Genomic DNA, 14,582 nt, shown 5'->3' on the forward strand with positions numbered 1-14,582 from the left:
CTTTGCCATTTCTTTTATGTACTGTATGGCTGAAATCATCAAATGAATTTATTTCAAATTGAAAAATCAAGATAGAATATTAAAATAACAAAAAATGTTTTAAAGAAATGATTATCTACATTTGTAAAACACAATATCTTGAATTTTGAATGTATTGAGTCGGGTAAATTAAATTGATCATTGTTTTGAACTTAATCAGTACCTTGAAATATATCGAGATACCGAACAGTAGTCAAGATCATAAGTCCGTAAAACAAAACAAAATAGGGCAAGAACAAACACAGACCTCCAATACCTCCAAAATCCAATACATCAGAGGTTGGATCAGGTGCCATGGAGAAGTGAGCGTCCCCTGCCGACCGGTCACATCCGCCCTGTGTCATGATCGGGAAATAACGTAAAACATCGTCGTCAATTCATTGTGTCATCAATTATGAAAAACGACGGTCAGCATTTGACTCAATGATAAATTGTATTTGCTGACAAGGTTATTGTATCAACCAAAAAACTTACGAAAGGCTGACTTTAAACGAGACTGCTGATATCCTTGTCTTATTATCTAGTTCGTCAATAAATATATGTTTTAGAAATTAACATAAGTAGAGCATTCATCTTGCTTATCGAATCAACTGAGAGATATTGAATCCGTACGCAGGTGATGAAGGTATACGTACTGCTGCATGCGTAAGGAAAATTGACGATTGAAAAGTAAAATTCAATACGTAATATTTAGTAATTTGGTTTCATGGCCCCTGATCCCACCTAAATTTTCTTTAAAGTAACATTGTTATCGGCTTTTTTTCTTTAGTTGATTTTGCTTTTTTTTTATTTTCTTCGTTTTTCCTTGTTTTTTTAGCATCATATTTTTGTAAAAAAAATTTGTTCTTTTTAATGTTACTTTGGGCCTCTTTTACATTTAACATTTTGAAATTTGTGACTGTTAAAGATTTGTTTATTTTGAATACTATGATGACTTATTTTATTTAAGACGTTTAATTATAAAAAAAATTATGACTCGTTAAACACTACTTAGACAAGCTTTGATTGCGTAAAATGACCTTTAAAGTAACAATATAAAATCTACAAAGCTTTGAGGAATCTCATCTGAAATATAAAGATTGATGTGAGTGAAAAAGTAATGTTATTATCAATTCTTACTTTGCCTAAACCTAACAAAAAATACTAAAGTTTACTATAGTTAACTACAGTGATAACTTTGACACTTTGAAAACTTTGATTTACTACAGGGTGATAACTTTGACACTTTGAAAAACTTTGGCTAAAACTTTGACACTTTGAAAAACTTTGGCTAAAACTTTGACACTTTGAAAAACTTTGATGAAAAAACTTTGACACTTTAAAAAACTTTGGCGAAAACTTTGACACTTTGAAAAACTTTGGCGAAAACTTTGACACTTCGTAAAACTTTGGCGAAAACTTTGACACTTTGAAAAACTTTGACGAAAACTTTGATACTTTGAAATACTTTGGTGAAAACTTTGACACTTTGAAAAACTTTGGCGAAAACTTTGACACTTTGAAAAACTTTATCGAAAACTTTGATACTTTGAAAAACTTTATCAAAAACTTTGACATTTTGAAAAACTTTTTTTTAATTCATAGAATTTATTTTTTGCTTTCATATTTACAGACTATGTACAATAGATTTGTTTACATTCAATACATACATATACTATATAATTTTTCTTCCATATAATTTATATTATATACTTTAAACAAATTCTCTTTGGTAAATGCTAAATACAAATTCATTTCATAAAGCTGCATAAGATATATGACATTCATGTATATTAGAACCCATATTCAAGCAACGTCAAGGAATATGGGATTTTATCTCAGTGATACATGTGCATTGCCCATTTTAGATTGAGTATGTGCTTCGCGGAATAATCCGGGTTGTGCATACCAGTTTTTTTTTTATTAGAAATGCCACAGTGACTATATATACTTGGTACGTGACGTAATTTCCTCTTTTCTAAGTTAGCAGACGAGCACATGGTAGGTTGGTTCAGGCGATACAATCATTTCAATTTTGGATCGATATTTTAAAAAAAAAAAATACGTTTTAGCCTAGCAGTGTTTTCTCAAATAGAGTACGTTTGTCCATTTTCACTGAAAGATTATATCCATTATACGCATACTTTCATCGGATTGAAGGTTAACTAAGCCTAGTGGTCTAATTTTCAAATGAATATTGATATGAATTGAAAGCGGCTTTTACAAATGTATTATCACAAAAAATAAAAATGTTATCGTTATTCCGGTGCCCAGAATAACAAATTTAACTTAGAATGTTATGAAGCCAGGAAGCTTGGAATGTCGACCTACAACACAAAATGCCGGCCGTGGGGAAATAACTCTTGCTTAAATCACTTCGACGAAAAACCATACATTTATTTAATTTATCCAATCACTGCCTCGTGTTGGGGTGGTCACGAGTAAGTGGCCTTCTTTCATAGGGTGAAATAATAAACGTTTTATGCTAACTAGACTGTACAAGCCGTTCTTTAAAAAAATTATATAAACATACATTGATTCATAAAATAAATTCCATTAACTTTAAACAAATTGGAATGAAAAGACAAGCTTTTTGTTACAAAGTTTCAATCAAAATTTTGGACACGCACAAACAAAGACAAGGGACATAATTCAAAAGGCGAACTTTAGACGTAAGGGGTGGTCACGAATAAGTGGCCCACCTTCTTAGGGTGTAATAACAGAATAAAAATAACAAATAATAACAATAAAAAACATTTTATGCTAATTACAAAACCAATAACGTTACAGGAAAATTATCCGTATGATTCCAGATGCATGAAATATAGCATGTGTCAGTCTAACACTTGCATAAGGTCAACACAAGTGCATAGGAATGCACAGTCATTTAAATCTCATAATCAACGCCTTTACTGTCTTAGATTAAGCACACTAAGTCATAATTCAGGTACTCTCAAAATTCTTTTGGACCTAAAACGAGCAGTCGTGCAGTGCTTTGGACAAGGGTTTTTAATCAGAATTTGAGTTATTATAAACGTGGACTAAAACTATTTCTCCTACTAACTTCGTATCGGAAAATCAGAATGGGGACGTTTTTCCGGTCAAATGAGAGTAAGGGGTAGTTGAGTCTGGGGATATAATTTGACCCGATTACAAACACCCATCCCTCAAAATATCCCCAACCGGGACGATATGGTTGCTCGCGCTCGATCACGCTTTTTACCTACCCACTTCCATTTAACACTAACGCACACATAGACCCAAGGGAAACAACAGTTAACACTGAATAACTTTTGACACAGTTGATGCCATGTTTCGAAGACTTACAGGACCATTTTCTCTAAAACAGATAAGGCAAACGCATATATTGGTATATATACAAAAGGAAGTAAGCTGATAGGACTTTATCTTAGGGAAGCCTAATCCATGGACAAAATACTAGTATTTCCATATTATGATATGTTATACATTCTCTACGTTAGTGTAATCGTCGCTTACAAAATAAGCAGGTTAAGGTAAAACACATCACTTATCTATTAAAATATCAATATTTTTGCAGGATGGACAGGCACTTGTCTGTGTGCTCAAATAGGTATATATCTTAAAATGGATAAAGCCCAGGGGTTCACAACATGTTTAGTGTTCTTGGAGCTAGAAATAGACAGATTATGTAAATTCGATTCACAGCTACAAAACGCAAATCTTATCATACCCCCCCCTTCCCCCCCCCCCCCCCCCCCAGGGCCATACCGGGTAGCCGTGCATCAACCAGGCCTTACTGTAATATGTTTGGCATTAAATTTTAAACCTTGTCAATAGGTTACTAAAGGTAGATAACTAAACATTCATATGTGATTGGATTTCGGGCTAAAGATAATACTGAAGAGAGTTTTCATGATACTCTACAGCTATTCACCGACATCGGGGGTGAATCCATTAGGACGAGACTTCCTTTACATGTCAAAATAAAAAAATAATTCTTGTATATCTGGTTCTTATTTTTAATAAGCCATCATCATCTGACAGAGCTTTGTACCTCATTGGATCATCTTTTTGTCAAATTTACAAACAGTGTAGGTTTTAGGCTCAACATATATTCGCAACGCCGTATATAGCCACAATGAGCTTGTAATAGTATAGTTTAATCAAGAAAAAATGAACTTAGGGTGGCTAATACCACATGAGCAGATCCTATTATCCCTTTAGCAATTTACTGCCTCTATCTAATTAGTGTGGTAGCAATCATGTCAATTGCCTATACCTGTAGCCGTCTTTTAGGACAAAGGGTAAGAATTTACTTACACGATTATATAGCAAACTTTATAGCCGAGGATGAGAAAAGAGTACACCGGGATTAGTATAGGGGACTTTATACGTGCAGTCGGGGAACTACCCTATTTAAGGGTAACTTAAACATCGGTCAAGTTAAGAACATTCTAATATAGATTCATTTTAATACCCGGTATTCTCCTCTTTAAGTCGAAGCGTCTTGAAAGGAATGGAAAATCTAACAGAAAGGGAAAGTCAAACACCTATTTCCATGATCTTAAATAGGTATAATATCATCACTCAGGCTTAATAAGCCTGTAATTATCGGTCAAATACTAATTATCAATCCCCCTTTAGCATACAAATCATATGATTTCCCATGTTTAATCAATAAGCATGATTTTTTTACATCGTTTACAATAAGGCATTAATTAGTTTTTCATACATGAGAGAAGATATATACCATACAGGCCCATGGCCTGTCGTGCTCATATGCTGAGAACAGTTTAACATATACTTTCATTGTAATTTCTTAATACAAGTGCTCTGACTACGCACATCTCTCGGTTGTGTTCAAGCATAGATACAAACCTAGATGTTAGATTACGACAAATTGATTTGTAGGTACAAACAAGACCTGTTTATTATATATGGTTATGTCACTGGATCAGTGGATGGAACTTATTACCACTGCAGTATAACTTTCCCACTATTGCCCTGTAAAAGTCAAGAAAACGATAAAAACAATCATATTATATATTCCCTTTGCTATCCATTGTTATCTATGTTCTGTAATCCGAAGTTGTTTTAAACTCATTGTACTTGGTTGCTAACGGTTGTGCAAGTCGTACATTTAGAAATAATTCCATATTTTTAAATTTAAAAATGTGTGATTCTTATCAGTTGTACATCTTACCCCCCCCCCCCCCCCCAATATGTCCTTTTCAGCATCATTGAACAAGAATCAATATCGTGCACAAATACCGCAATAGAATTGTTCACAGATCTTACAAAACTATGTTAGGTAGACAGAGTTGTAGATATAATGTCCAACTGTCATCCTTGTAAATAAACAATATACTGTCACATTACTGTCACATTATCAAGTCTGTCGCATTAGAAAATTCATCCATCTAATCCCGATATCATGCCTTGATTCAATAGCAAGCAACACACAATGTTTTTTGTCAAAATCATTTGGCTGTCTTTAAGTTAGAATAATTGCCGTGCTTTTCCATAAATAAGGAAAGTATTAATAAGGTAAGTAAAAGGAGTACCTTTATCATCACCATAGCTACTTAAATGATTAGGACAAAAATAAGCTTAACTATAAAAGGCGCTGGTTAGTGGTGACAGAGGTGGGGAAGTGACGACGCCGTCACCAATTTGTGTCATTGGTGGCGGATCCTCTTGCGAGCATGTGGCGTAATCGTCAACCCCACCTCACATGAACGAGTGCTGTTGTTAACTCGTATGACATACTGTGGCGCTATTTGCGCATTTACTTTGATTTTAAACATCGTATGACATCTTGTGGCGCTATTTGCGCATTTGTGGCACTATTTGTGCATTTGTGGCGCTATTTGCGCATTGTGGCGCTATTTGCGCATTTACTTTGATTTTAAACATTGATAAATCAAATCTCAACATTTTTAATACCTGGATATGTTAATGGGATATTGGACATTGAACAATATTGTAATGATTTAACATTGATGACATTGTTGCCCATTCATTTGAAATGTATACTATTTAAATGGGATATTGGTCCATTGTATCCATTTTGCGTGGCGTTGTGCATTCGCGCAATTTACCCAGTGCACAATATTTAGCCCATTTGGGGTCGCCACATTTGTTGTTGATTGTTGGGGAGACGACCCGGCGGCCGCTCCCAAATTTGTCATATGTCACCGCGACCAGATACGCCAAACTTCAAATAAATCCTTTAAACTAATTAAGCGTTATTTTATATAATAACATCTGAGATAAGAACCCATATTCAAGCAACGTCAAGGAATATGGGATTTTATCTCAGTGATACATGTGCATTGCCCATTTTAGATTGAGTATGTGCTTCGCGGAATAATCCGGGTTGTGCATACCAGTTTTTTTTTTTGTTAGAAATGCCACAGTGACTATATATACTTGGTACGTGACGTAATTTCCTCCTTTCTAAGTTAGCAGACGAGCACATGGTAGGTTGGTTCAGGCAATACAATCATTTCAATTTTGGATCGATATTTTAAAAAACCCACCCTCCCACCACATTCTTATGCAGTTCACTGTTGAAAATTACATGTGTGTTTTTGTTATCATGATACTGCCGTGTTTTTGCATTATATATTTCAGGAAACGTCGAGACGCACGTAACACAGCCGTCATCCGTCAACGTCGCGGTGCAGTTACAGATGTTTTTCTATCAGGATTGTGCCATGAAGATGATGTTAGTTCGTAATCGTCAACCCCACCTCACATGAACGAGTGCTGTTGTTAACTCGTATGACATATTGTGGCGCTATTTGCGCATTTACTTTGATTTTAAACATCGTATGACATCTTGTGGCGCTATTTGCGCATTTGTGGCACTATTTGTGCATTTGTGGCGCTATTTGCGCATTGTGGCGCTATTTGCGCATTTACTTTGATTTTAAACATTGATAAATCAAATCTCAACATTTTTAATACCTGGATATGTTAATGGGATATTGGACATTGAACAATATTGTAATGATTTAACATTGATGACATTGTTGCCCATTCATTTGAAATGGATACTATTTAAATGGGATATTGGTCCATTGTATCCATTTTGCGTGGCGTTGTGCATTCGCGCAATTTACCCAGTGCACAATATTTAGCCCATTTGGGGTCGCCACATTTGTTGTTGATTGTTGGGGAGACGACCCGGCGGCCGCTCCCAAATTTGTCATATGTCACCGCGACCAGATACGCCAAACTTCAAATAAATCCTTTAAACTAATTAAGCGTTATTTTATATAATAACATCTGAGATAATGAATCTTCATTGTGAAAGCTTTATATACAAAAAAGTAAACAAAGGGGAGGGGTGAGGAAGGAAAACAAAGTGAGGTGGGGGAACAGTTTTCACTATTTTACCATATTGGTACATTTGAGTATAAATTTGAAGAACATTATAGCATATCACAAATAATTTTCCAGTTCTTTTCATATTCTGAAAATTTACAATTTCTTAAAAGAATAGCCTTTTCAACCAGTATTCTATCTACAATTATTTTTTCTAGCATTACTATACTTAATTTAGGCATATCTTTAAACCTACTGGCAAAAATGAATTGTTTAACAGTAAGTATTATTATATTGTGTAATCCATACATGTTTTTATTGTTGTATTTTCCAAACAGTATATCTTTTCTATCAAAATTAATAGTAAAATGGAAGTTTTTTATAAACCACTCCTCTATATGACACCATATTCTTTTTACACAGAAACATTCAAAAAATAAATGTTCAATTGTTTCAACTTCTTGTTTACAAAATGAGCAAACAGGTGAATCAATTAGTTTATAAAGGTATTTATTTGTAGCAATAATCCTATACAGGATTTGAAATTGCATCCACTGAAATTTTGCCTCTTTTGTAACTTTAAATGGTAGTTCAAATATTTTGTTCCATTCTAACTCACCAAAAGATATTCCATTATTTTCCCATTTTTCTAATGCTTTAATTGTTTGCTTTTTCTTCTTGATGAGTATATTGTACATATCTTTACAACCATTTGTGCTTTTATAAAAAATGTAAATTGAATTTGGGATAAAAGGCCCACTTTCTTCTCTTTTTTCAATATCAATACTTTTCAATATCTTTGTAACGGCTATTTTTAAACCGGTTTATTCTACGAAATTAGTTTGTACATTCAGATTATTGAGGTACTCGAGGCTTATAAATTTTCCTTCAACGTCAAACAAATCTCTTATGAAAACAAAGCCTGCATCAAAATAACTTTTCAAAAATACAGAGGAAAATTATTTATTTTAATTCTTGGATTAAACCATATATGTTCATGAAGAATTTGAGTATTACATGTTTTTTGACTACCACTGCAGTCAATGATTTTTACCCAATTAAGTAAAACTTCTTTCCAAAATTTGTTGCTTATTTTATTACACATCTTAACTATAAAATCTAAACCTCTTACCCAAAGAGATTCAATTTTCATTCCTAATTCTGATTCAAAAAGTTTTAACCATTTCGTGTCTGAGTAGATTAGTCTTCGAATCCATGTTGATTTTAATGCACATAAGAAATCCATATAATCAATCATTTTCAACCCCCCATTTTTATAGTCTTGGATTATAACACTCTTCTTAACCTTATGTACTTTACTTCCCCATAAAAAGTAATAAAGGTCTTTCTCAAATTCATCGAGTAATTCCTTATTGGGATTTGGCATAGTCAATATCAAATGGTTCATCTTTGGTATAATCAGGGATTTAATCACTGTTAATCTACCAATGGGAGTCAGTTTTCTTAATTGCCATTGTTTTATCAATCGCTTTATTTCATTTAATTTTGGGGGGTAATTCAGTTCAATCATTTCATCTAAATTAATAGAAAACTTTAAATCAAGAAGATCAAAAATAGAATTATTCCAGTCGAACTTCCATCTCGAGTGATAAAAGACTTCTTTAGAGAATTTTTTACTACCGATCCACACCATTTTTGTTTTTGTAAAATTAATTTTCAGTCCAGATACAATTGCAAAATAATCAAGCTCTCTTAATATACCATCCATAGACTGTGGTGATCCATCAGATATAATTGAAGTATCATCGGCATATTGTGAAAGTTTATATTCCTCCCCATCAATTACAATTCCTTATATGTCTTTATTATTTCGAATGAGAATCCCAAGAACATCAGCACATAGTAGAAAGAGATATGGTGAAATTGGGTCCCCCTGTCTGCATCCCCTTTGTGGAAACAAGTAATCAGAGAAAATTCCATTCTGTATGACACATGATTTGATTCCATTATAAAATGTTTGTATCCAATTTTTAATGGATTCCCCAAAATTAAAAAAGTCTAATGTTTGGTATATAAACTTCCATGATATAGTATCAAAAGCTTTTTCAAAGTCAATTAACATTAATAAGCCTGGAATCTGTTTTTGTTCTGTGTAATACATTAAATCATAAACTAGTCTAATATTTTCACCTATGAATCTTCCCTTCAAAAAGCCAGTTTGGTCCTTATTTATTAATTTATTCAACACAGTTTTTAATCGTTCAGCAATACAGCCTGAGGCTATTTTATAAATCACATTCAATAAACTGATTGGGCGCCAGTTCTTTAAGAATTGTTTTTGTTTTCCTGGTTTTGGTAGGCAAGTTATTAAACCTAATTTATTTGGTTCAGTAAAATGTGATAATTCATACGAGTTGTTTATTGCTCTTGTAATGAAAGCACCTAAATCCTACCAAAAAAATTTGAAAAATTCACAAGTGAACCCGTCTAGTCCAGGGCTTTTCTCATTTTTCATAATTTTCAAATAATTCAAAACTTCAGAATTAGTCAAAGGTCCTTCAAGACATTTTGAAAAACTTTATAGAAAACTTTGACACTTTGAAAAACTTTATCGAAAACTTTGACACTTCAAAAAGCTTTATCGAAAACTTTGAAACTTTGAAAAACCCTATCAAAAACTTAGATACTTTGAAAAAATATATCAAAAACTTTGACACTTCGAAAAACTTTATTGAAAACTTTGAAATTTTGATAAACCTTATTGAAAACTTTAAAACTTTATCGAAGACTTTGAAACTTTGAAAAACTTTATCGAAGACTTTGACACTTTGAAATACTTTATCGAAAACTTTTGACACTTTGAAAAAGTTTATCAAAAACTTCGACACTTTAAAAAACTTTATTGAAAACTTTGACACTTCGTAAACCTTATCGAAAACTTTGATACTTCGAAAAACTTTATCGAAAAACCTTATAACTTTGAAAAACTTTATTGAAAACTTTGATACTTTGAAAAACTTTATCGAAAATCCTTATAACTTTGAAAAACTTTATCGAAAACTTTGATACTTTGAAAAAACTTTTTCAAAAACTTTGACACTTTGAAAAACCTTGGCGAAAACCTTGACACTTCGAAAAACTTTGACGAAAACTTTGACACTATGAAAAACTTTGGCGAAAACTTTGACACTTTGATTTACTAAAGTTAACTATAGTAAACTATAGTTAACTATAGTATTTTTTGTTAGGGTTAATACACAGTGACATTCCTACATTATGATATAATTTAAATAAATATGCTCTTTCTTACGCTTGCATCGTCCATCTTTCAAATAATAATCGGCACTGCAAATTCCTGGTTGGCTGGAGCTGCAATAATCATTTTTATTATTTATAACCTTTCTTTTGAAAAAAAAAAACATTAAACTGTAATCTTTAATTCAGGATTTCACTGTGATAACCTACCTTAAAGAAGCCTTTTCCGCATTTATAAAACAGAATATATCAAAAATCCCTATAAAGAACTGCAAGGTGTTATATTGATGCATTGTCTTTACTTGCAAAATTTAGAAAGAAAAATTATGATGTAATATAGTGAGTCAGTTTCATTCTTCAGGAAACAAATATTAATTTTTAGCAATGATTACTTGTTTTCATGAATATAATTATATCCTTCAATGCTAGATTGCGTTTGAAGTCAAACGTTAACGCCCCTATTTGCGTAGATTTCTGCATTTAACCTACATCCGTATTTGGTAGTATAGAGTTTACTTTTATATTTCAGTTTAATAAATGATCTCTGATGAACCTGAATAAGTATGGTCAGTACGTTTTCTGCTCAGTTGTGTTCATTATGTTTGTTAGTATTTTATTAACTTCCTTAAACCAATTTAAAAAAAAGAGGTGCGATCAGGTGCCATGGAGGAGTGAGCATCCCCTGCCGACCGGTCACATCCGCCGTGTGTTTCCATGTCATGATCGGGTAATAACGTAAAATTTCGTCGTCAATTCATTGTGTCATCAATTATGAAAAACAACAGTCAGCATTTGACTCAATGATGAATTGCGTTTGCTGACAAGGCTATTGTATCGACCATAGATTGTACGAAATGATATTAGAAAATATGTTACATTGCAACATGAAACCTTACAAGAGAATCGTCAAGGTGGCATTTCATTCGATGACGGTCACAACACTGATAAAAGGAGGTACGCAACACAGGATCCCAATTGTTACCCACGAGTTTCATAAACATTTTCGTTAAGGTAGGTTATTGTTGTCGTTCTAAGACAGTGGGGAGTGTACTTTTTCTTAACTCCTGCTGCAGAACAAAATTTTGCTCATTTGCAAGAGGCTTGGCAGAAAACCATTGATCGGCATCCATGAGGGTATATCTGTTACATTGTAACCAAATTTTAAAAAAAAAATGAACTTGAAATCACATGTGCCCTTTTGAAGGTTCCGGGTGTGCTTCCTTGTGTTTGATACCGAACATGTCCAAAGAACTTCAAAGAACTATTTTAATTGGGAAAGTCTAGTCCAGTCTTGCAGATCTTCTATCTCTGGATATTTTCAACATTCCTTGTTTACAATCAACAGCTGAGTACCATTTTCCGTGGTTTAGAACAACTCTAAAATTAGACAAGCTGTGATAGAGTTATCAATCATTGCTTATTACAGGAATTATACAAAGTCCATAGTATCCCTTTGTACATGCAATGTCTATCAAATGTGTGACTTTCCTCTAAAATGAGGAAATATTTTCCTTTCCCAATTACGACTTTAAAAAACAACTACATGTATCTAAATGACGGAGATTTTTTGTTGATTGCTGTCAAATTTTAAAAAAAGCTAGGACAAAGTAAAAAAAAATTAATTGGTTGTTGTTTTGAGAAGCGTGGACATTTACTTCGATCTTTTTCATCAAGTTTTATCGATGATATCTAACCTGAAAACATTAAAGACGCCGGTTCCTTTTCCTTTTGAACCATTAAACCCCTTAAACCTTGGGTTCTTTCTATTATTGGACCCCTCGTTTATCTCTATATACCTTCAATGAATGTTTGTACAGCAGTAAATAACAAAAACTTTTAAAAAAACTTACCTTTCTGAACCATTGATGATTCTACAGCCGGTCATATAATGAGAAATGCGTGCGTCTATAAGCCGTACTATATTATTTTCCGACAATTCACTCATTTATATATTGCTGAATATTGTTTATATATTGTATATAGCTAAAATACATGTTTCTTAATCCAGGTTTAATATTTTGCAGAGTATTTCGAACAAGTATATCTTTGCTATTACGAAGAGTTTTTACCTCTGACAATATCTGTATAGAAAATTAATTTAATACCCTTTCCTGAAGTGAGATATATTGAGTGTGTTTTGCAACTGAAACGTATGAACTTTAAATTCTAAATGTTTTAGTTTTTTTACAGAGTAAGATGCAATGACAGTTAGCTGAACAGACTTTGATCGAAGTTAGTTCTTGTACATATGAAATTCATACAATGCAGAGTCGATGAATAAATTCTAAACTTATTACTTAAGCCCTAGAGGGGCTTGAGTTATCTAAAACGATGCTAGGTCATCGATTTACTCAATTTAAAAACACGAAAACTTATTATTTTTGTAGATAAAAACATTTATAGAAACAAAAATAAAGCTTATCTTGAAAATGCCTGTATATTCAAAAATATTAAGTGTAAAATGTAGGATTCTATTCTATGGCGAATGAACAATGAGTAAAGCTGCGCAGCCGCGACAGTTTCTTTACAGAGATTTCGCGCTTTCGTCTGCGTAGTAATCTCAGGTAACTTTTACAGTCGCCGAAAAAGCATCCTTGTACGAGTCCACTGGTTACTCTGAAAAGTGACGCAGGTTACCCTATCGTTACAAATTCTACAATGCATGGCCAGAAAACCCCAAACTGAAATTGCTTCACACGGGCCTGCAATTGGTGTTCATTTTAAGTGATAGTAGTATAATACCACAAAACTGATGTTAAATTATTCTTCATACATTTTTCTTTTTCTTGAAAAAAAAATCAGACTATCGCCAGCTTTGGTAACGGAAAATGTGTACTGCACATGTCGCACAGCTTGATCAACCCGTACTCACGTGAATTTTTTTGGACTCTGCATGAAGCCTCCACCCCCATTCACTTTGAAAATTTTGCTACAGGCTTGTAACAAGCTATTTGGATTGCTATTTATTAAATGTTGTGATGTTTGTGATTACATCCACATAGCATTGTTTTTGAAAGGGGGAGCCTTGCCCCCCCCCCCCAAAAAAATGGAAAAGGAAAAGTGTACAAACTAGAAAATCTTTTTTCGTTCGTGGGGAGGGGGGGGGGCAAACTTTTTTCTAACTTTTTTTTTTTACTAAATTTCCCTATTATCGGCTTCCTGTCGTATCAAGTGTCGGGGGTGGGGGGGTGGGGCAGGCTTTCAATGAACATTTCCAATAGTAAAAGTAATGTTGGGGGAAACAAACGGGGGGGGCCCACTTCACCCCCCGCTGTTGCTACGTGCCTGCATTAAGCAAAACAAGAGGCCCAGTGGCCACAGCGCTCACTTGAACACATTGGCTGGGAAAAAGCATATATCAGATCAGAACTGAAAGTTTACTGAGGTGGGGGTGCTTGAATTTTAACCCCTCAGGGGGTCATGATTTGAACAAATTTGAATCTACACTACCTGAGGATGATTCCACTTGAGTTTCATCTTTCCTGGTCCAGTGGTTCTTGAGAAGAAGATTTTTTAAAAATGCTATCAATTTTTTCTAATTCATAATTATCTCCCCTTAGAAAAGGGCGTTGCCCTTCATTTGAAAAAAAACTGAATTCCCTTTACCCAACGATTCTTTGTAGCAAGTTTGGTTGAAATTGGTCCAGTGATTCTTGAGAAGAAGATGAAAATGTGAAAAGCTAACGACGACGACAACAACGACGATGACAGACAACGGATACATTTTGATCAGAAAAGCTCGGCTCAGGTGAGCTAAAAATGCACAAAACCTGTGTTAAAGTATATTAATACTGATTGTCTACAGAAATGGTCATTATAGTCCATAATTTTAAGATACTCCTGAAAATGAGTAACGTTAATACATTTTTAATAGTTTGATCGATTACGTGTAATTATATCTATTCTTAATTTAATATATGAATTTTGTTTTCCAGTACATGTATTTTATTCAACAAAAGATTGAACTCAATAGCCCTCATCTTATACAATTTTAGGATATTAATTAACGACACTTCTTAGTTGACTTTCTACAG

General features: G+C 33.5%; 1 protein-coding gene across 1 annotated transcript in view; it reads right to left on the reverse strand.

The window, feature by feature from the left end:
- Positions 1-11,545, reverse strand: part of LOC134257064 (uncharacterized) — a 44,271-nt gene extending 32,726 nt beyond the window's left edge. The window contains exons 1-2 of the mRNA XM_062739716.1: positions 10,759-11,545; positions 10,604-10,662 (exon numbers count right to left, since the gene is read on the reverse strand). Coding sequence (XP_062595700.1) covers positions 10,604-10,662; positions 10,759-10,841 — 142 coding nt within the window. The 5' untranslated portion in view covers positions 10,842-11,545. The remainder of the gene's footprint in view (positions 1-10,603; positions 10,663-10,758) is intronic.
- Positions 11,546-14,582: the final 3,037 nt, after the last annotated feature.

Source organism: Saccostrea cucullata, unplaced genomic scaffold (genome assembly GCF_032062105.1).
Source record: "Saccostrea cucullata isolate Sc308-1 unplaced genomic scaffold, CSIRO_AGI_Scuc_v1 ctg1999, whole genome shotgun sequence".
Lineage (NCBI taxonomy): Eukaryota > Metazoa > Mollusca > Bivalvia > Ostreida > Ostreidae > Saccostrea > Saccostrea cuccullata.